At 43.6% G+C, this 20,623-nt stretch overlaps 1 protein-coding gene across 4 annotated transcripts in view; it reads left to right on the forward strand.

The window, feature by feature from the left end:
- Positions 1-20,623, forward strand: part of JAML (junction adhesion molecule like) — a 36,877-nt gene that overhangs the window by 8,656 nt on the left and 7,598 nt on the right. For 2 of the 4 annotated variants that reach the window (XM_017883125.1, XM_017883126.1), the window contains exons 2-7: positions 4,426-4,488; positions 7,056-7,210; positions 8,904-9,129; positions 13,517-13,626; positions 15,862-16,099; positions 18,956-19,094. In XM_017883125.1, coding sequence (XP_017738614.1) covers positions 4,446-4,488; positions 7,056-7,210; positions 8,904-9,129; positions 13,517-13,626; positions 15,862-16,099; positions 18,956-19,094 — 911 coding nt within the window. In that variant the 5' untranslated portion in view covers positions 4,426-4,445. Of the gene's footprint in view, positions 1-4,425; positions 4,489-6,488; positions 6,703-6,731; positions 6,887-7,055; positions 7,211-8,903; positions 9,130-13,516; positions 13,627-15,861; positions 16,100-18,955; positions 19,095-20,623 lie in introns of those variants that run through there. The other 2 variants (XM_017883128.1, XM_017883127.1) reach the window with 2 other exon arrangements.

A 20,623-nucleotide genomic window follows, 5' to 3' on the forward strand; every position in this document is an offset into this window, starting at 1 on the left:
TGTTGCAAGGTTGTAATGGGCAGCACAGCAGAGAAAGCGCTGTCTGCAGAGAGGCAGAGGCTGAAGGGAAGTTTTATAGGGTGGTGCTGGAGGGGGCTATCTGGGAAAGAGGTCATTTTGCCCATAGAAGTCATTATGCCCTCAGGTTGATTAGCTGTGTCTCAGAACAGTCGTTCATTGTTCTTCCGCACTTGGGCCCTCCCCGAACTGGGGCCTCTCCTCATTGTTGCTTACTTATCAGGACTACACACATACTGTTCTCCATAGTGGCCGTGCTACTTTGCATTCCTACCAACAATGTGTAAGAGTCCCCTTTTCTCTGCATCCTCACCAGCAAATGTGTGCGTGTGTGTGTTTGTCTTTTTGATAATAACCACCCTAACTGGAGTGAGACAATAACTCATTGTGGGTTTCATCTGCATTTCCGTGATTACTGATATTGAGAATTTTTTTTCATATATATGTTGGCCATTTGTATGTCTTCTTTTGAGAAATGTCTGTTCAGACCATTTGCCCATTTTTAACCCTCCTACACTATTAGTAATAGAAAAGAAGATCCTGATAGTCATAACCCCCTAGAAAGACAGAAGGTATTTGCCAGAATTTATATTGTGAAAGAACCATGAGCTCAGGTCAAAATATTTGGCCAACAGATGAGGTAACTTACTATGGAGAATTATCTCAAAACATCTGCTGGGGAGATAAATTAGTATCTGGAAAGAGAAGGAAGTAGGGTAGAAGCTGAGAATTTCAATGGTGTCTCTTACCAAGGTGCTTAAGATGCTTCTGAATATTTTGCTGGATTTTTTTAAAATGGAGATTCATTTTATTTATCTATATGTGAAATCACAATTTTGTTATTCAGCTAAATGTGTACAAAAATTCAGAATTTGTGTGTGTTGGTGAATATATAGAGAGGAATTTGCAAATATCTGTCAACTAACTAGGAAATTCAAACTCAGATAGTGTTCTTGGTAAATGTCCAAGGTGTTATGAACTCATTTGACAAGTAGTTACTGAGCATGTCCCTGTACGTCACACCACGCTGGCCCTGGAAGGGTGGTGGCTCATGGGCATGGCTCTTGGCTTCATGGAGCTTATAGTGTTGGGAGTGGAGGTAGAGAGCAGGTCTCAATTAAATGAGCACCCAAATAAATAGACATAGTGGCTCATACCCTAAAGGAAAGGTAGAGGTACTATTAAGACATGTGACTGCTGGGCGTGGTAGCTTACACCTGTAGTCCCAGCACTTTGGTAGGCTGAGGTGGGCAGATCACCTGAGGTGGAGAGTATGAGACCAACATGGCCAGCATGGTGAAACCCTGCCTCTACTAAAAATACAAAGTTAGCCGGGCATGGTGGCACATGCCTGTAATCCCAGCTACCCAGGAGGCTGAGGCAGAAGAATCACTTGAACCTGGGAGGCGGAGGTTGCAGTGAGCCCAGATCACGCCATTGCACTCCAGCCTAGGCAACAAACTGAAACTCCATCTCAAGATAAAAAAAAAGACATGTGGCTTGGGGACCTGTCCTGGGATGAATGGTTGAGGAGAGGTTTCCCGAGGAGATGACATTTAACTTGGGATGTGAGCGATGAGCAGGTGTTAACTGGGTGAAGGCCTGAGCAAGGTGGATTGGAAGACCATTCAGTCAGGAGGAACAGATTAATCTTTTGACAAATAAAGTTCAGAAAAGCTTTGCTCTAAAATATTGGTTACTTTCTCAAATGTGGAGGAACAGCATAGTGTGGCAAAGGCACAGGCTCGGATCCAGGATGCCTGGGTTTGAATCCTCGCTCTGCCACTTGCTCTGTGTTCTCAGGCAAGTCACGTTGCCATTCTCTGCCTCATTTCCTCATCTGTAAAACCTCATGAGGTGGTTGAGTATTAAATCAGTTAACGTGTAAAGCACCCAGGGCCTGGCATTAACCTTCTCTGCTTTATTACATATCAACTACTGATTACTAGTGTGCTGCTCTATTAAGAAAAAGGTCTGATCTTTTAACATTGAAAACAAGGCCCAGTGATTTTCCCAAAGATCAAAGAGTTAGTTAAAGGAAGTTCTGAGCCCAGAAGAGCGTTTAAAAAAAACTCTTAGTAATTTTTCCGCTAAAATCATTGCTTCTCTCTTCACCGAGTTCTAATGGTGCATTTGAGTATGTAGGACTGACAATGAGTGTCTTCTATTCATGATACTTATGTTTCTTAGAATTTGTTTGAAGATGATTTGGGTGTGGCTCTGAGTTACTCAGGTTTAGTGCCGAGATTCAGAATCTTTTTAGAGTCGCTGGCTTCCTCTTAGAATAGAGTGGAGCGGGGGCTGCTGCAAGATGCCTTTAAGTTGATTTCAACTTAATGGTCACATTGTCAGCAATGAGCATTTATTCAGTATATGCCAGGCATTTTACCGGCACTGTAACACGGTACCAGGACACACGTATAAACAAGGCACATATGGTGCTACCTTTTAGAGTCTGCAGACTTGAGTTGGTGGCAGACACATAAATTAGTCATTACTCCTCCTTGCAGTTGGTGAGCTGCTGGGGGAATGTCCTACTGCTAAGTGCTATTTTCTGGGCAGAGGAGGGAGCACAACCAACTCCCTGGGGAAGGCAACAGATGTCCCAGATGTGATGAACTAACGTTAGGACATACCATAAAGGAAGCCCCTTATGACCCTCATCCATGTATGTATGGGGCAAGGTGGGTGGTATGGAGCAGGAATGGGGTTTTGGTTATGTTGAGAGAGGTCTGTGTTTTCATTAGAGCTTCTTTTGTTTAGGGGAATCTATGTGACTCCTGGTATATCTCGCTCAGTGTAATTATTATCCACATTGTTACAACAAGGTTCAAAAATGGAAACTTAAGTTTCCAGTTCATTCTGATTCATCATTTGCCATTTTTAGGAAGGTAGAAGCTCAGAACCTGAAATCTCCCCTAAAGCTACAAACTCTGTTTCTGACTCTTATCTATATAAAGAATCTTCCATGGTAATGCTTCCCATTTTCAAAGCACTGTTATCTACATTATCCTATTAGATCCTTTCCTTTTCAATCCCTTTTAATGGCAAGGAAACAGGTTCAGCAAGATCAGCTGACCTCTCTGTGTAAGTGGGACCTAAGGTAGGAACTTCCTTGAATAGCTTAACTCTGATTTTCCAGGTAGAGGATTTTGTTGATTGGAAAATACGATTAAGGAAGGTCTTAAGTAATCAATTTTTATTAATTAAAACGGCTACCGTATGTGCCAGATGTCCCAGCAGAGCTGGGCGGGGTACTTTGCTGTTATTGCAAAAAACACATCGTTCCTCTTAGCAGATCCTGAGGTGGAATCTCGCCAGTGGCCGGGTGGCCGGGGGTAAAGACCTCGGCTGAGACCAGGTGCAGTAGTAGGTGGGAACCCAAGACTGGTTGCACTGTAACTCCTGAGAGTCAGGGTTCTTCTGTTTAGCTAAGAAAATTTGGGGGTAGTTTGTAGAACGGTGAATCCCTTTCCAGGGACTGGTGAATGCAATGAAATGAATACTACAGAGATAACATGCATATCAAACACATACTTTTGTCCAATGCACAGCCCAATTCTCATTCTAGCCACACTGCCCTGCCTTTAAAAAGTTAAAAAAAAAAAAAAGATAAAAAGTTCACCGTGGGCCAGGCACAGTGGCCCATGCCTATAATCCCAACACTTTGGGAGGCTGAGGTGGAGGATCACTTAAGCCCAGGAGTTTGAGACCAGCTTGGGCAACACAGAGAGACCTCTCTACTACTAACAAAAAAACAAAAAACAAAAAACAAAAATTAGCAAGCGTGGTGTAACATGCCTGTAGTCCCAGCTACTCGGGAGGCTGAGATAAGAAGGTTGCTTGAGCCCTAGAGATCACGTCACTGCACTCCAGCCGGGGCAACAGAGTGAGACTCTGTTCCTGCCCCCCACCTCTTCCTCCCAAAAAAGCAGTAATTCTAATTTAGGTGGAGAGATGGGGGAAAATTTCAGACTGGATATCCTGTAATTTTTTTGTTTGTGTGAAACACACAGGTAGTGGAAGGTCTAGGGTTGTCATCTCAAGGGCATCCTGCAATCATTTGCTTTTTTTTCCTCTATAAAAGCAACTTTCATCTAATCTTGCCTTACGGCCAATCTAAAGCAGCCCCCAAGTGACTCTTCAAACACTACTCTGTTTTGTTGCATCATAGCACTTATTGACATCTGGTATTTTCTTATTCATTCGTTCATTTGCTTCTTTTTTCTCCACCTCCCGTTACATGCAAACTGCAAATGAGCTGGGACCTCGTCTTGTTTTTCTTGTTCAATGCTGCATACCAGTGTCTCAAACAGAGGCTGCTCCATATAGTCCTTCACTATTGGTTTTTTAAGTTAATGAACTTCTCTTGACATGATTTTCTGATTTTTGTTCTTTTACCTTAAGGTTTGAAAGTTGAGAGCAGCATGTTTTGCCTGCTGAAACTCATCCTGCTGCCAGTGTTACTGGGTAAGTAGAAGCTAAGGAACTGTGTGGGGTATTTGATTTCTCCTAAGTTCTGTGCATTATTAAAAGCCAATTTTACATATTTTCACTTCCCCTGGGTTTCTTGAAGGTGAAAATCCTAATGTGGAACTTCACAGTTTTGTTGAAGCAGCTGTTTTTGAAGCCAGATAGCTTATGGTTTCTTGGGAAGCTGAATCTTCCTGTTTCCATTAGAAACAGAATGGCTTTGGGTCCTAAAGGGTGTTCTGGGACCCTCTTACGTGACAAAAAGAAAGTTTCTCTGTGGCATTCCTGCACTTTAAATTGTTTTCTTTAAAACCACAGTTCGCCTTGAATCAGGAACTGAAATTACCAAAGAGAGACCCAGAGCTGTTTTCATGCTACAGCCATGCTAGCGTTCTTGTGGTTCCTCAAATTCACTGAGCTCTTTCCCAATTTATGGTGGTTTCCTTTGCCTGGAACCTTCCTCCTAACACTACACCCTAGCAAGCCCGCCCAAGGCTTCCTTACCCTTCAGGTTTCCCCTTATGCTCCACTTACTTCTGAGGAGCCTGACCTGGCCATCTCCTCGGACCAGATTAGTCTCCTCTTTACGCCTCCACCTAAGTGCTGGGCTTCTTGTTGCTTATCTCCACTGGTTTCCAGGTTTTCATCCTTTCCCCCATGCTTTTTTCTTTATCCCATGGGTGTAGTTCTGGAAGGAGAAGAAATTAATCAGGTGCTTTGCTCTCATAGCCTTTTCTTTTTCTCTTTATCATCATTTTTTGAACTTTGGACAGTGATTTAAATGCTGACTCAGCAAAGTATATAACAGGGTTGCCTTTGTTCCTATTCTAGGCAATACAGTGTGTGCAAACATGCACAAATGCATGCACACCAAAATGGTGTTCATTAGAGAATTTTTCTTTTCTTTTTTTTTTGAGACAGAGTCTCACTCTGTCACCCAGGCTGGAGTGCAATGGCCGGATCTCAGCTCACTGCAAGCTCCGCCTCCTGGGTTTAGGCCATTCTCCTACCTCAGCCCTCCGAGTAGCTGGGACTACAGGCGCCACCACCTCGCCCGGCTAGTTTTTGTATTTTTTAGTAGAGACGGGGTTTCACCGTGTTAGCCAGGATGGTCTCGATCTCCTGACCTCGTGATCCACCCGTCTCGGCCTCCCAAAGTGCTGGGATTACAGGCTTGAGCCATCGCCCCCAGCCCATTAGAGAATTTTTCTCAAAGAAGCAGGGTTATAATGATCTCAGAAGGTATATAGACATTTTCCCAGAGATCTGTGGAGCAGCCTGCAGGTTTTTGCCCTCCAATCCAGAAAGCCACTAGTCCAGCCCCTGTGTGTGGTGACTTGGTGGCACTGGGGGTTTTGTAGTTTTTGTGGAGAGGTTTTCTTTTCTTGCAGAAAATCTCATCTTCTTCAGCTGTTTCTCTACTAAGATTGCCCTTCAGACATCAGTTTCTCTTTGCTTTGGTTGCTGTTGCTGCTTCCTAGCAGTTCTTCATTTAATTCTACGCACGGTGTTCTTAGTATTAAATTCGCTTATTACACTTTCAACCACACGTGGAGTTGCTCAATTCTTCCTGACAGGAAAATTCCAAATATTTGTTGGAGCTAATTTTGATTTCTTTCAAAATAATTCCCTCTGAAGGGTTTAGAGTTGATGTTTTCTTTTGTGTCTTCCCTGCTGTGTGAGCCTGCTGTTGGGCAGGAAGTTAACTCTCTTCTCTCAGGGAAACAGCTTGCATGAAAAGACTGGCACATTTTCTGTTCATTTCCGTCACTTGGCTCTTCTCTGATATGAACTGGGCAGCATCTAAATGTATCTTTCTTGATTTTGTTGTCTCTTTGCATAGAGCATAGCATGTGAAAACAGAAATATCCATGTAGTGTTTTTTTCTTGTAGTGACCTCTTGAAATTGCTAGAGCAACACAGAGATAATGGACAGGGGTCCCTGTGTGAAGCACCTAGAGGCTGGAAAGCTGATGACAAAGCTGGAGGGGTGAGGCAGGGAGAGGATAAACACAGTGGAAATGCAGGAGGAAAGCTGTGCTCTGTGGTGGCCTAATTATAAGGACCTGCCCTACAGCCAGAATCAGCCAGCAAATGCAGAAATAAGCTTTTGTAAAGGAACTAAAAGATAAAGAGGAAGTAGACAAAAGGATCTTTTTTCAGAGAGGGGGCCAGTGGGAGACTTAAGAGCAAGGAACATCCCATTTCCTGGTAAGTGGAGGTGGGTGTCTAAATTGATGATCAGAAAGGAGAGACTTCCAGGGTTTCCCTTATTTCTTTAGAAAGTTTGGGAGGAAGAATTCCAGAAAAGCGTAAGGGACTAGATAGGAGGAGGGGGCCAGACAGCATTTACTGTAGTATGAAGATTGCAGAACCCTTCTGATGAGCCATATAGGTAACTAGAGGACAGGGATGCCATGCTGCCTTTGAACACGCCTCTGAGGACTTTGTCTATGTTGGATCATCCAGGGAGAGGGGTGTTTAGTACTCCATGATTGAAATTGATTTTTGTTGTTGAGAGTATTTGTCTAAATGATGTGTCCTCTTGCCTTTGACTTCCATAGATTCTTCTTTGGGCCTGAATGACTTGAATGTTTCCCCCACTGAGCTAACAGTCCATGTGGGTGATTCAGCTCTGATGGGATGTGTTTTCCAGAGCACAGAAGACAAATGCATATTCAAGATAGACTGGATTCTCTCATCAGGAGAGCATGCCAAGGTAACGCGGGGGAAACATCATTATGTAATAGAAGCCCCTGACTGCTGGTGTCAGGACAGAGTGGTGTGAGAGTCAGGCATCAGGTGCCACCAGGAGGTGTTACAAGAGCCGGGGCTTTGGAGATGATCAGAACTGGGCCTCGCACTAGCTCAGGAACTTGGCTATGTTATCAGCTAGGTAAGTAAGTTACTCAACCTTGTTGATCTTAGCTTCCTGAGCTGTGAAGAGGAAGGCAATTACAATAATGGTAATGCTTACCTTTCAAGCAGTTAAGGGGCTAATGGGAGACACACACATGAAATGAGAGGTTCCTTGTTCTTGCACATGAAATTCTTTTAGTTTCCTTCCTTTATCTCTACCCTTTGTTAAGTAGCAGAAGCGGGTGAGAGGGGTAAATTCCAAGGTGCTAGAAAGGAGAGCTCTGACCTAGGCATAAGAACTATACCACAGTGATCTTTTTTGTGGTGGGGAGGAGAACAGATTCTTTCAGTGTTTTCACTGCTCCATTTATGTGCTGGGGAATCATCCTTTTCTCTTTTGTGGCTGCTTAAAGTGTTGGGATGAGCAGATGCAGCATGGCTGGGTGAGGGTCTTTCATGGAGCTCTTTGGAGTAAGGAACAGTGTATTAAGCCTCATCAGAGAGTCTGTATAGATACTCGTACATCAGGATCATTTGTGAAAAACATCCCAAGTAGTTTGTTACTAACAAGAAACTCCCAATGTTTGCAAATAAAATATTGTTTTTGTAGCTCAGAGCACACTCCCTGTTGTCCCTATAACGCTACTCTCACTCAAATTTTTATTGGCCTTTATTTTTACAAGAGGGATAGGTCCATGGTGTAAGTAGAGTAAGAATTTCTGCTGGGTGTGGTAACTCACGCCTGTAATCCCAGCACTTTGGGAGGCTGAGGCGGGGGGATCACTTGAGCTCAAGAGTTCGAGACCAGCCTGGGCAACATGGCAAAACTCCATCTCTACAAAAAAACAAACATAAAATTAGCTGGCTGCAGTGGCATGTACCTGTAGTCCCAGCTACTTGGGAGACTGAGGTGGGAGGATCACCTGAGCCTAGGAGGTGAAGGCTGCAGTGAGCTGTGATTGTGCACTGCACTCCAGCCTGGGTGATGGAGGAAAACAATACAAAACCAAAACCAAAAACAAAAGAATTCCCCAGGCCCCAGCCTGGAACCATTGCCTGTGGATGACTCCTTTTGTGTTATGATACTGCTGCCGGGAGGAGGGTAGAGATGAGAGAAGTGGCAGCCAGCCGGCCTTGCCTGGAATTCTCATGCCAACACCAGCCACAGCACTAGTGAAAATAGATCATGCATCTGAATGCCATCTAATCTGGGGCTGTGGTAGAAACTAGGGTGAAAATGAGAGATGGTTTTCAAAAGTTGTAAGTTTAAAACCATAGAGTGATCTTCAGAGTGGGTGCTATATTTTACCTTAAACTGTAAGAAATAAAATGTGGACCACATTTCTCCATTTGTCCTTGTAGAAAGTGAGCCGCAGAGCTTGTGCAAGTTGGACTGTTGCCTGGCACATTATTTTTATTAACTGGGTACCAAATGCTTTTGGATCATGATCATGATGATAGTTCTGCTACCCCCACATAACAGAGTCTCTGGGATCCAGGATCCTCGGTCTGGCACCTCTTTTGATTTTCTCCAACACTGTTTTGCCCTTCAGGATGAATATGTGCTATACTATTACTCCAATCTCAGTGTGCCTATAGGGCGCTTCCAGAACCGCGTACAGTTGATGGGGGACATCTTATACAATGATGGCTCTCTCCTGCTCCAAGATGTGCAAGAGGCTGACCAGGGAACCTATACTTGTGAAATCCGCCTCAAAGGGGAAAGCCAGGTGTTCAAGAAGGCGGTGGTACTGCATGTGCTACCAGAGGAGCCTAAAGGTATGCAAATGCTTACTTAAAGAGGGGCCAAGGGGCAAGAGATTTCATGTGCAAGAGGCAAGGAAACTGATTATCTTGAGCAAATGCCAGCCTTTGGGCTAAGTACTTACCACAGAGTGAATCTTCAAAAAATGATCATAATTATTTCAGTCAATAAAAATATAGTTATTTTATTAAATATTGATAATTATTGTATTATTACTTTAAACACATTTCCTCCTCCCAAAAGCCCTGTGAAGGATGTTTTGTTCACATATGTGTCCAAATATGTTTTGGACACATATTAATTAAATGGCATAACTGGTACTTGATCCCTGGCACCTCTGACAACAGAGTCCATGTTCTTTTTTACTATGCCCTAATACCTTTCATCAGTTATCCACATTGATGCTACATCTGTATTTTATAGGTACCCTATGTTAGGTGTTCTGGGGGATAGAAAAGAAATGAGCAGGCCAGGCTCAGTGGCTCATGCCTGTAATCCTAGCATTTTGGGAGACTGAGGCAGAAGGATTTCTTGAGCCCGGGGGTTTAAGGCTGCAGTGAGCTATGATGGTACCTCTGCATTCTAGCCTGGGTGATAGAGCAAGACTCTATCTAAAAAAAGAAAAAAAAAAAAAAAAAAAAAAAAGGCTGGGTGTGATGGCTCACACCTGTAATCCTAACACTTTGGGAGCCTGAGGTGGGAGGATCACTTGAGGCCAGTTTGAGACTAGCTTGGGCAACATGGCGAGACCCTATGTCTAAAAAAAAAAAAAAAAAAAAAAAAAAAAATGCTGGGCGTGATGGCACATGACTGTGGTGGTTTCATGTACTAGGGAGACTGTGGTGAGAGGATCACTGGAGCCCAGGAGGTGGAGGCTGCAGTGAGCTGTGATTGCACCACTGCAATCCAGCCTGGGTGACAGAGCTGAGACCCTGACTCTTAAAAAAGAAAAAAAAAAAAAGAAGAAAGGAACAGATCTTTCTAACTCTTTGCACTTTATTTTTCCATTTATAAGTGGAGGGAGTGGTAGATGGGTGGTTTTAAAATTTGTGCTCTGTAAAACCTTAAGTTCCAAAGAACATGAAGGGTAAAAGTGGGGCAGGGGGTTGGTAGCAGACATATCTGCTCAGATAGGACCCCAGGCTCCCACCTGCATTGCAACCAAAGTCCTTTTCCTTTTTCCTGTTGTATTCATTGAGCTACCAGATAAGATTTGGTTTGAATAAGGATTCTGCTGCTTTCAAGCAGTTTGAAAGGGAGAGTATAAGCTACGGTGGCCCGAGTCATTTAGAAAGTTTTTTTTTTTGCCTCTTTGGATATTAGTTGAAAGGAATGCAGCTGAGACTGTAACCAAAGGAGGCATTATGCTTCCAGAAAAATCTCGAAAATATTGCAAGCAACTGTAGAAGCTGTTGTATTGGGCTCCAAAGGAAAGGGTGGAGAGATTCAACCAGTTAGCCTGAAAGCTGGAGATAAAATTCTTCCCCCGGAATCTAGAATATGGAGGCACCAAAGTAGTTCTGGATGACAGGGATCATTCCTTATTTAGAGATGGTGGATTCTTGGAAAGTATATATATTGAAATAAATCACTATTGAAAAAGTCTCATGTGAAGCCACTCATTCCACTGGAGTTCTGAAATCTTTCATCGTGTAAATAATTTCCATGTCTCTCTTTTATAATAAACTAATGATATCCAAACTAATGTCAGCCAGTGTCTCTAAAATTTAGTTTTCCTTATTGATATAAACACTTACAAATAAAAATACATAAATGAAAGTAAAAGTTTGCAAGCTGCAGAACCAGATGCATTCTTTAAGACTGCGAAATAGAAGGAACAGTCTGTGACCCCAGGAAACTTTGCAATGTAGTTAGGGAACTAGAATCTGGGGCCATTTCCCACCTGCAGCTAGCTTAGGTCCTTAGCCTCCCAGCTTTATTCATGAGCTCCTCTAGTGCACCCTTCCTTCCTCTCTTATGACACTCATCACACCCATTCCCTTGTGTCTTCCCTGCTTGCCTGGGCACAGCCCCTGGTACAGAGTAAGCAATTAATAAGCATTTGTGGAATGAATGAAGTTATTGAGTTAGCATCTCTTGCTTGAATCCAATTTCTAAAAAATGGAGTTGTAGGAGGTGGCCTCTGGCCCCTCTCCTAATTATCCTTATTGTCATTTTTCTCTTAATTCCAAAGCTCTGGTTCTCCCGGAAGAAGAAGCAAATCAGATGCCTGTGCCCAAGGATTCTCTCTTCTTTTTTTTTTTTTTTTTTTTTTTGAGGTAGGGTCTTGCTCTGTCACCCAGGCTCTGGAGTTGCAGTGGTACAATCACGGCTCACTATAGCCTTGAACTCCTGGGTTCAAGTGATCCTTCTGCCTCAATCTCCCTAGTAGCTAGGTCCATAGGTATGCATCAACATGCCTGACTTTGTTTGTTTGTTTAAGTAGAGACGGGGTCTCCCTACCTTGCCCAGGCTGGTCTCAAATCCCTGGGCTCAAGTGATCCTCCTGCCTCAGCCTCCCCAAATTGCTGGTATTACAAGGAGTCAATTTCAAGAGCTGAGGAATCCATGGAACAGGCTAGGGCAATGTTAGAGGTAGTCAGATATCTCCCCAGTGGCTAGGGGGGCAAACTTTTTTTTTTTTTTTTTTTTTTTTTTTTAATTTCAGCTAGAATGGGAATAGATCCAACCCCTAACAATTTTGCCTAGTGGAAAGTGCTCCAACTTGCTTTACGTAAGTTGCCTCCACCAACGTGGCAATTCCATTTTTTGCAGTCATCTACAATTTTCTCTACAAAGTTTACCCTTCAGTTGACAGTCTATGATTCTACCACTTCAATTCTTTTTTTCATAGTTCTTAATTTAAATACTATAGATGAAAATAATAATTAGATTAATGTCCTCTACTTTTGCTCTAGAATCAGCCATCCTTCTAATTATCTGGGGTGCCACAGTAGAGTGAGTGAGAAAACCTGGGCTTTGCCTTCACTCAGGCCTGAGCTTAAATGTTGTCTTTACCTTTTACTGGCCATATGGCGTTGGGCTCCTTTACTTTCCTTCTCTGTAAAATAGGAGAGTAGTCATACAAACCTCAAAATATTGTAATGACTAACTGATCTACCATGTACAGGGTGTCTAGCACATGGCTGGTGCATTGAAATGACTCAGAATGTTCAGTTGTTATTATTGCATTTTAAAAATAGAGTTTAATTCTTAATGTGCTGATAGATTTAAAGGGAGTTTGCTTCCTTGCTGGTATTCTTTGGAGTAAATTTTTTATCGCTTTCAAAATAATTCCTTCCATAGATTTTAGAGTTCATAATATTTTCTTTTGCTTTCCTCCTATTGTGCATTTCTCCTGCTGGGCAGGAAGTTACTCTTCTCCCAGGGAAACAATTTGGATAAAAGGCTGGCTTATGCACCCTGTTCCCTCGTGATCTTTGCTTAACACTCTTTTGAAGGAATTCTGTGCGCTTAAGACCTAGACTTGTGTCTTCCTTATACACCACCCTGCCTTTCATTGCTTAATCAACTTTGTGGTTGATTTGCATAGAGCATTACTGAAAAATCAGAAATATCTTTCCACTTCTTTTCTTTTTCACGGGCCACTTAAAATGACTTATGTAATAAACATATGGTGGGTCAGCTGCTTGTACAATAGGCAGAAGGAAGAGCCTAGGAGTTGGAAAGCCAGAAGCAGGGGAAGAGGGGAGGGTGGGGGCAGGAGAGAGCAGGATTAAAACAGAAAGAAAAGTCAAGGAGAAAGCTGTCTTTTGTCTTGGCCTAATTAGCAAGAAGTCCTGTGACTTGTACCAAGGCCAGAACTAGGTCCTAGAATAAAAGAAAAAGAATAAAAGAAGTTGAAGAAAGTTACCCATGGTTCATTTTTTTAGTTGGGAGAGTCAGTGGGTTAAATATAAGAATGAGAGTTCTATAACTTTCCACTTCCTGTTTATGCTAAGCAGATGTTGGTATCTAAGACGATGAACATAAAGTAGGGGCTTTGAGATTCTCCATACTTCCTTTAGTACAAACTTGATGTGAAATTAGAGTTCATGGGAGGAATTCTGAAAAAGGGGAAAGAGAAAGGAATGAAAGAGGACCAGAAAGTGTTTATGGCAGTATGGAGACAGCAGAAACTCTCGGGTTTGGTACATGTGGGCAGCTAGAGGGTATTCTCATCTTGGGGATGCTACTGTGCTGGTCTGAGGGAGGAGGCTCTGAGTACTTTGCCCACGTGGAATCCTCTGGATCACCTACAGAGGGAATATATATAGTGTTTGGTGGTGACAGTGATTTTTGCTGCTGAGGGTCTTTGGCTAACCATGATCTCTTCTAGAAAGTCTTTGACTTCTATAGATTATAACTTGAGTCTGACTTGATTTACTGTTTTATCCTCAGAGCTCATGGTCCACGTGGGTGAAATGATTCGGATGGGATGTGTTTTCCAGAGCACAGAAGTGAAACACGTGACCAAGGTAGAATGGATATTTTCAGGACGGCGCGCAAAGGTAACAAGGAGGAAACATCACTGTGTTAGAGGAGGCTCTGGCTGATGGTGTCAGGACAGAGGTAGAATCAGGCACATGAGGAGGTGTTGCAAGAGCCTGGGCTTTGGGGCTTATCAGAACTGGATCTTCTCCTAGCAATTTCAGCTTTCTGGTGGGAAAGATAACTCTAATGAAGAAGAAGAAGAACAAGAACAAGAAGATGATGATGATGCTTAACTTTTAGATGCCAATGTGAAATTGTACATGTAAAGCATTTTGTACATGACTTGGCCCCTACATTTTAGTTTCCTTCTTTCTCCCTTTTCCTTTGTGTAGAGTCCGTGGGAGAATGAGGGAGATGATTTTTGTGGCCCAGCCAGGAAAGCAATGGGCTAGGCATAAAAATGATTACACTTTTATTCTTACTGGGGTTAGTTCTGTGACTTTTCATCTGTGCTCCATTGTCCCATTTATGTGATGGAAGGAGTTTTCATGGGTACTTCACGTGCTGGGATTGATCAATCCTGGGGGCCAGGGTGAGGGGTATTTCTTGGGAGATCTATAAAGCAGTAAACAGCAAGTTCATTCATTAGACTAGTAGATCTCAACATGATGTGGTCGTATATTTATGGGTCGACATGTATTGTGGGGATATCCCAAGTAACTTGTTATTAATAAAAGTTAAGGTGCAAAATTTATTAAAGATTAACTTTTATAAATTAAAACATATTCCAGGTCATCTCTCTAACAAAGTCATTTGCACTTGATTCCTCTATACTATCTGAGTGGGTCACAGTGGGTGACATCATGATTGAGTAAGGGGAATTACATCTGGTCCCAGGTTCACCCCTGAGAGCTTGCCATGCATTTAAATGTCATCCATTGAGTGATTCACAGGAGAAAATAGGATGAGAATTGATATTTTGAGGTTTTGAATTTGAATCACGAGAGACAAATGTTAGGGGCCAGGTCACTTCATTCACGTTTGTGTCTACATACCCATTAACTTTTCTTAAAAGCTTTAAAAAAGCAATCTACATGCCTTTTCTTTAAATGCCAATATTCATTTAACAAGTTGTTTTTAAAGCATCTGCTATATGAAGAATACTCAAAACCCCTGACCTGATGGGAAACTTACAACTAAGATGAGGGAGATACACATAAAATAATAAAGAAGTATATAATACATCAGGCAATAGTAAGAGCCTATGGGGAACAATAAAGCAGGACTTTGTGGGTTTTGTTATGTGGGTGCTTGGGGAGGCCATACTGAGATGACATTTGAGGAGAGGTGTGAAGGAAGTCGGGGAGTGAATCCTGCATGTGCGTAGGGGGAAGAATGTTCTTGCAGTCATAGACAGTAGCAAGTGCAAAGGCCCTGCAGCCAGTATGCAAGGAGCAGCCAAGAGGTCCATGTGGCTGGAGTGCAGTGACCTAAGTAGGTGAGGGAAGAGCATGTAGAAGTTGAAGTCAGAGGAAAAGGGAGATGGGCTGGGTCATGCAGGGCCTTGCATTTTGGTATAAATGGGAGTAGGGGCAATGAAGGGTTTTGAGCACAGGAGTAACATGATTTAACTTACATTTTTAAAGGCTCATCTGCTGAAAATAGATTGTCATAGTGAATAAGCAGGGAGACAAGTAAGAAAGCTGTTGCAGGAACCCAGATGAGAGATGAGCTGGACCAGAATGGTATCAGTGGAGGAGGTGAGGACTGGCTGGATTGGGGATATATTTTGAAGGTTGAGGTGATAGGATTTGCTGAGGGATTTGATGTGATTTTTTTCCAGAAAGAAATTAAGGATGACTCCAAGATTTTTAGCCTGAGTATCTGGCATTGCCATGTACCAAAATGGGATGGACTGGAAAGAACTGGTTTGGGGGAAAGATGAAGAGTTCCGTTTTAGACATGTTTCAGGTTCCTATTGGAAATCCAACTAGAAATGTCATCAAGAATAAAAGTATACTTTTGCTTTTTTTATTGGAAAGGTACACAAAATGAAAGTCCTCCTTTTCTCATCCTTCTGTTCAGATGGAACAACTGTTCATGGGTTGGTGATGTCCTTCACAAGCACACACACATGCACATGTGTACGTGTGTGTACATGACTTTGTGTTATTTAAAGCTTTCTGATAATACCCTTACTGCCTTCACCTAGCAGGGCCTTGGGAGTCCTGAGATCTTCCCTCCTCCATTTTCTCCGCTCCCCCCTCCACTCCAGTCCTCACAATCTCATACTTTTTACCTTCCCCTTCTAGGAGGAGCTTGTGTTTCGTTACTACCACAAACTCAAGATGTCCGTGGGGCACTCCCGGAGCTGGGGCCACTTCCAGAATCGTGTGAACCTGGTGGGGGACATTTTCCGCAATGACGGTTCCATCATGCTTCAAGGAGTGAGGGAGTCAGACGGAGGAAACTACACCTGCAGTATCCACCTAGGGAACCTGGTGTTCAAGAAAACTATTGTGCTGCATGTCAGCCCAGAAGAGCCTCGAGGTATCTAACATTTGGCTGGGGGGCACTGAGGGACCTCCTGGCTGGTGCATGGGGCCAGGACTAGAGTGAGGCTGGAGAGGTTCCTAGGATGCAAAATTGAAGAAGGCATCCCTCTCAGGTGCTGACTCTGGCCTTGCACAACCCTGAGAATGATGCCTCCTCAGAGGTGGCTCCTCAGGTGCCTGACTTGCCTCACCCTAGTTCTGGCCCCGCTGCTAGGCCAAGGACAGGGGAGCTAATTTAGTGAATACCAATCCTCTGCCAGACCCCACTCATTGCCAGGGTCGTCTATTGATGTAAAGATACAGAAGCTCAGGGAAGGATCTGCGTTGATGTCCAAAGTCAACATACTTGGTTTCAAGGGAGGCGCTGTATGCGCTAGAGTGGAGAGGGAAGTGATCCTAAGCTAGTGAGAGACAGCCAGGAACAGAGAGGAACATGCAGGCACCAGAGCCAAAAATGGAGGGGTTTTCTGATCAGAGGTTCTCGATTCTGGCAAACAGTGTGCATCAAGGCCAGTGGTGTGTAGGAGAGGAAAGACTCGATTGTGTTGACAGAGAGAGGTTGATAAGTGAGGGATTGAAGTTAAACCATAACCCAGTTAGCAATCAGGATGTGGCCTGTGGACTTTGCCCCTTGCTAGGGCCTTCAGGAGTTGGTTGTGGTTGACTGGGGGTGGGGAAGATGGGGTGAGGATGGAACATACCTCATACCTCAGGCCAGAGATTTAAGTCTGTGGAGGCACCTTGTCTCCAGCTGGAGAGGGGAGCAGGGCAGATGGGTTTCTTAAAGAACCATCATCTCTCTGTGTGCTTCCTTCTCGAAAGTCCAATTCACAGAGAAAATCGAGCTATTATGGGGGCTCATGCAGCTTCTTTACCCACAAACATATCTATGTCTCCCCATCCTTATCTCTGCCCTGCCATCCTGAGACAGAGGAGGGTCCCTTCTGCTCTGGGCTTATCTGGCCCCCTGTGCCCAGGTGGCATCCTTCTCAGGAGCCTCACAACATGGCTCTTTGAGCTCTCACTTTCTGTTGGCTTCTACCATTCAAATTTGCTCAATTCTACCACTTACCTACTCCAACTCCCTTCTATGTCTTTTTTTCTTCAGTTCCATTCTATGTCTTTCTTTTTCTTAAGATTGCTTTCCTGAGATACAATTCACATACCATACAATTTGCCCATTTAGAGTGTTCATTCAGCTCAATGGTTTCAGTACATTCAGAGTTGTACAACCACCACCACAATCATGTATTTCTTTCTCAACATAGCCAAATAGCTTGCTAAAGGTCTGTGTTTGGAATACTACTGTCTCATTTCCCATTAACTCTTCAGTGCACTGCATTCTGGCTTATTTTATTCACTTCTACTCCCAGCTAGACCACCAATGTCAGCTGCAACTATCCCATCCTCAGCCCTTCTCTCCTCAGTAGCGTTTGGACACTATATTTTGTATGCACTCTATGTTGGACCCAATTTCACACACACTCATGGATATACATAGTAAACTCTACACAAGTTTTCCACAAATCCTTCATATGTGACATGTCTAACCTACCCCTGCACACCCCTCCTCAGCCCATCTCCCCAACCTCAGTTGTCTAACTAGATGCCTGGGGATGTGCTTGATTCTTTCCCTTTCCTAGACCCCAATCTAACAGGTCAGGTCAACAAGTCCTTGACTCCTACTACAGACTCTTGAAGTTGTCTTCCTTCCAGTCTGTCACTGCCACCTTAGTTCTGGCTGTCTTCATCTCTCTCTTGAACTGTAAGCCTCTAACCAGTCTCTGCTTTCTCTCTCAGCCACTGCTCCTCATTCTTCACACGGCTCTTGGTGCCATCTTTCTAAATCACATTAAGAACTTTCTCTTCCACTGCTAATAATCTTTCAATGGTTTTTTCATTGCCTGCAGAAAAATGCCAAATTCTTGGTTGAGATAGTTAAGGTCCTTCTTGAGTTGGACCCTGTCATCTCTCCAGCCAAATTCTCCAGCACACTCACAGATGCCACTTTTGTGCCAGGCCCATTGAACTCTTTCTAGTTTCTAAAATCACCATCCTGTCAGGCCTTCAGATCCCATGCAGAACATCCCCTCTGTCCTTCCCCAGATTGTCTGCCCAAGAAACTGGATGTTTCCTATAAGTCTCAGGTTAAACTTTAGAACTTTTGCTGGCAAATTCTCATTTGCTGCACATAGAATTGGGCACCCTTTTTTCTGTGCCCCTCTGTTCCCCATACAGACTTCTGTTGTAGCACCTACAGCAGCCTGTGGTTTTCTGTTGACGTGTTTGTCTCCTTCCTTGGAAGCAGGGACCACACATCATTTGTCTCTGAATCCCCTGTACCTAGTGCTGTCTGGCCCTGAGGAGGTGCTTGCTTTATGTATTTAGAAAGAACCATGCAGATGAGTAGAAGGTACTCTATGGGCAGAAGTACCTCCGGAGGCTTTCCTTGGTATCGTCGCTGTGGGGCTGAGTCTTGCAGCATGTGTTCTTTTGAAGACAACCACTTGCCCTGGGGAAGATCAGTAGCCTCTAAGATGCCTGTTATTTCTCGGTCACTTGTTAAGCCAAATTTTAGAACAAAATTGTTGACGTGAAAGGAAATTTTACTACAGGTGAAGTGCTAGCCTCTTCTCCCACCCACCTTAATCTACATTTTAGGGTAAACAAGGGGGTTAGACTTTGGTTCTCAATCTCATGGAGAAAGTGTCACTAGTGTCCAGATATGGGGTAGAGTCTGGCCTTCCCTCCGCTTCCTGGCCTGGCTGGTGCTACTTTGTACAGGGCTGTGGGGCTCTTGGCTCTTTGCTAAAGTTATTGAGACCCTCTCCTTGCTTTTCTCCTTTCCCAGCACTGGTGACCCCGGCAGCCCTGAGGCCTCTGGTCCTGGGTGGTAATCAGCTGGTGATCATCGTGGGAACTGTCTGCGCCACAATCTTGCTGCTCCCTGTTCTGATATTGATCGTGAAGAGAACCTGTGGGAATAAGAGGTACAAGGCTGCCCCCGCCCCTTGGGTTGGGAGGCTGGGGGTGCAAGGCTGCCTCTACCCAAAGTGGAAGAGGTGATAGGGTCCTACAGAAGGGGGTATTTTTAGATGGAATCCACTGTGGTAACCCTGCCCACTTTGCTCACTGTGCCTGGAAAAGAATTTCGTGTTCCTACACTCTCCTCATTCACTTTGGTATTATGTAAAGACTACAAACTCCCTTAGAAATGCGGGTCTCAGTAGGGCATAATTCAGAGCATAAATCTTACACAAGAACTATCATGGTACCATTCACTGCCTAAGAGATGATTTTAAAATTATCCACACTGTACGTTCCGCATAGAAGCTAAGATCTTAAGGGTTGCCAGTGGTTTTATCTAAAAGATAAAAGACTGTCTAAAAAAAAAAAAAAGTGCTTTTAAAGGCCTGGATTTCATTAGTAGTTCTCCCAGGGTCTCAGAAGTGCCCAGATGCTCCAACAGGGACACTAGTGTTTCACTGGCTCTTGGCAGATCCACACCCCTCAGTTTATCCAACTATCGATGAGGGGCGCAGATTGACTCTCTTGTTGAAATAGTGTCAGTGGGAAAGGGCCTCATGAATAATCCTGACTTTTGAGTGTTCTTTCCCAGTGGGTCTTTGATCGTGCAGAAAACACTTGGACCTGCTAAGTTTTCACTTCCACTCCCTAGGGTTTTCTGATTTGGTTTTGAACTTGGCTGGCCTCTCTGAAGGTCTTTGCCCTGGGCATGCTCAGAGCACTGAGCTAGACGACCTGGGTTCCACTCTCAGCTTACTTCTCCTGTCTGAGCCTCAGTTTCCCCCCCAAAGGAAAAGTAGCACTTCCATGTCTAGTCGTTTATTCTAAAGAAATAATTAGATGGATATGCTGAGATTTGTGCAAAACTGCAATCATGCTTATAATTTAAAATAGGGATCATTGCCAGTGTCTGTCAGAAAGGCAGTGATTCAGTGAACCAGTGTTTCACTCAATGAAACACTCCAGATCCCTCCATGTAATGACATGGAAAGATATCCAAGGGGTAAAATTGCAGAATTTATGGTGTGACCTCATTTTTATAAAAGAGAAAATAATATGATGCTCACTTCAGCAGTATATGTACTAAATACATTTTATGTGAGCTTACGCTTACACTGAGAGAGGCTGGGAAGGATAGTTGTAAAATGTGGGTAACGGCGTGGAATCTGAGATGAAGGAGAAGGTGGATCCCATGGGGTGAGGGGTTGCAGGGAACTTCCACTTCCAACTGTTTACGTTTCTGTATTATCTGAATTATTTTACAATGAGAAGATACAACTTTAAAAGCAGAAAATACAATGAAAGTATTTCCGGCCAGGCGCGGTGGCTCAAGCCTGTAATCCCAGCACTTTGGAAGGCCAAGACGGGCGGATCACGAGGTCAGGAGATCAAGACCATCCTGGCTAACCCGGGGAAACCCCGTCTCTACTAAAAAAATACAAAACAAAACAAAACAAAACAAAACAAAAAACAAACTAGCCGGGCGAGGTGG

This window comes from Rhinopithecus bieti, unplaced genomic scaffold, assembly GCF_001698545.2.
Source record: "Rhinopithecus bieti isolate Rb0 unplaced genomic scaffold, ASM169854v2 scaffold_11964, whole genome shotgun sequence".
In the NCBI taxonomy this organism is placed as follows: domain Eukaryota; kingdom Metazoa; phylum Chordata; class Mammalia; order Primates; family Cercopithecidae; genus Rhinopithecus; species Rhinopithecus bieti.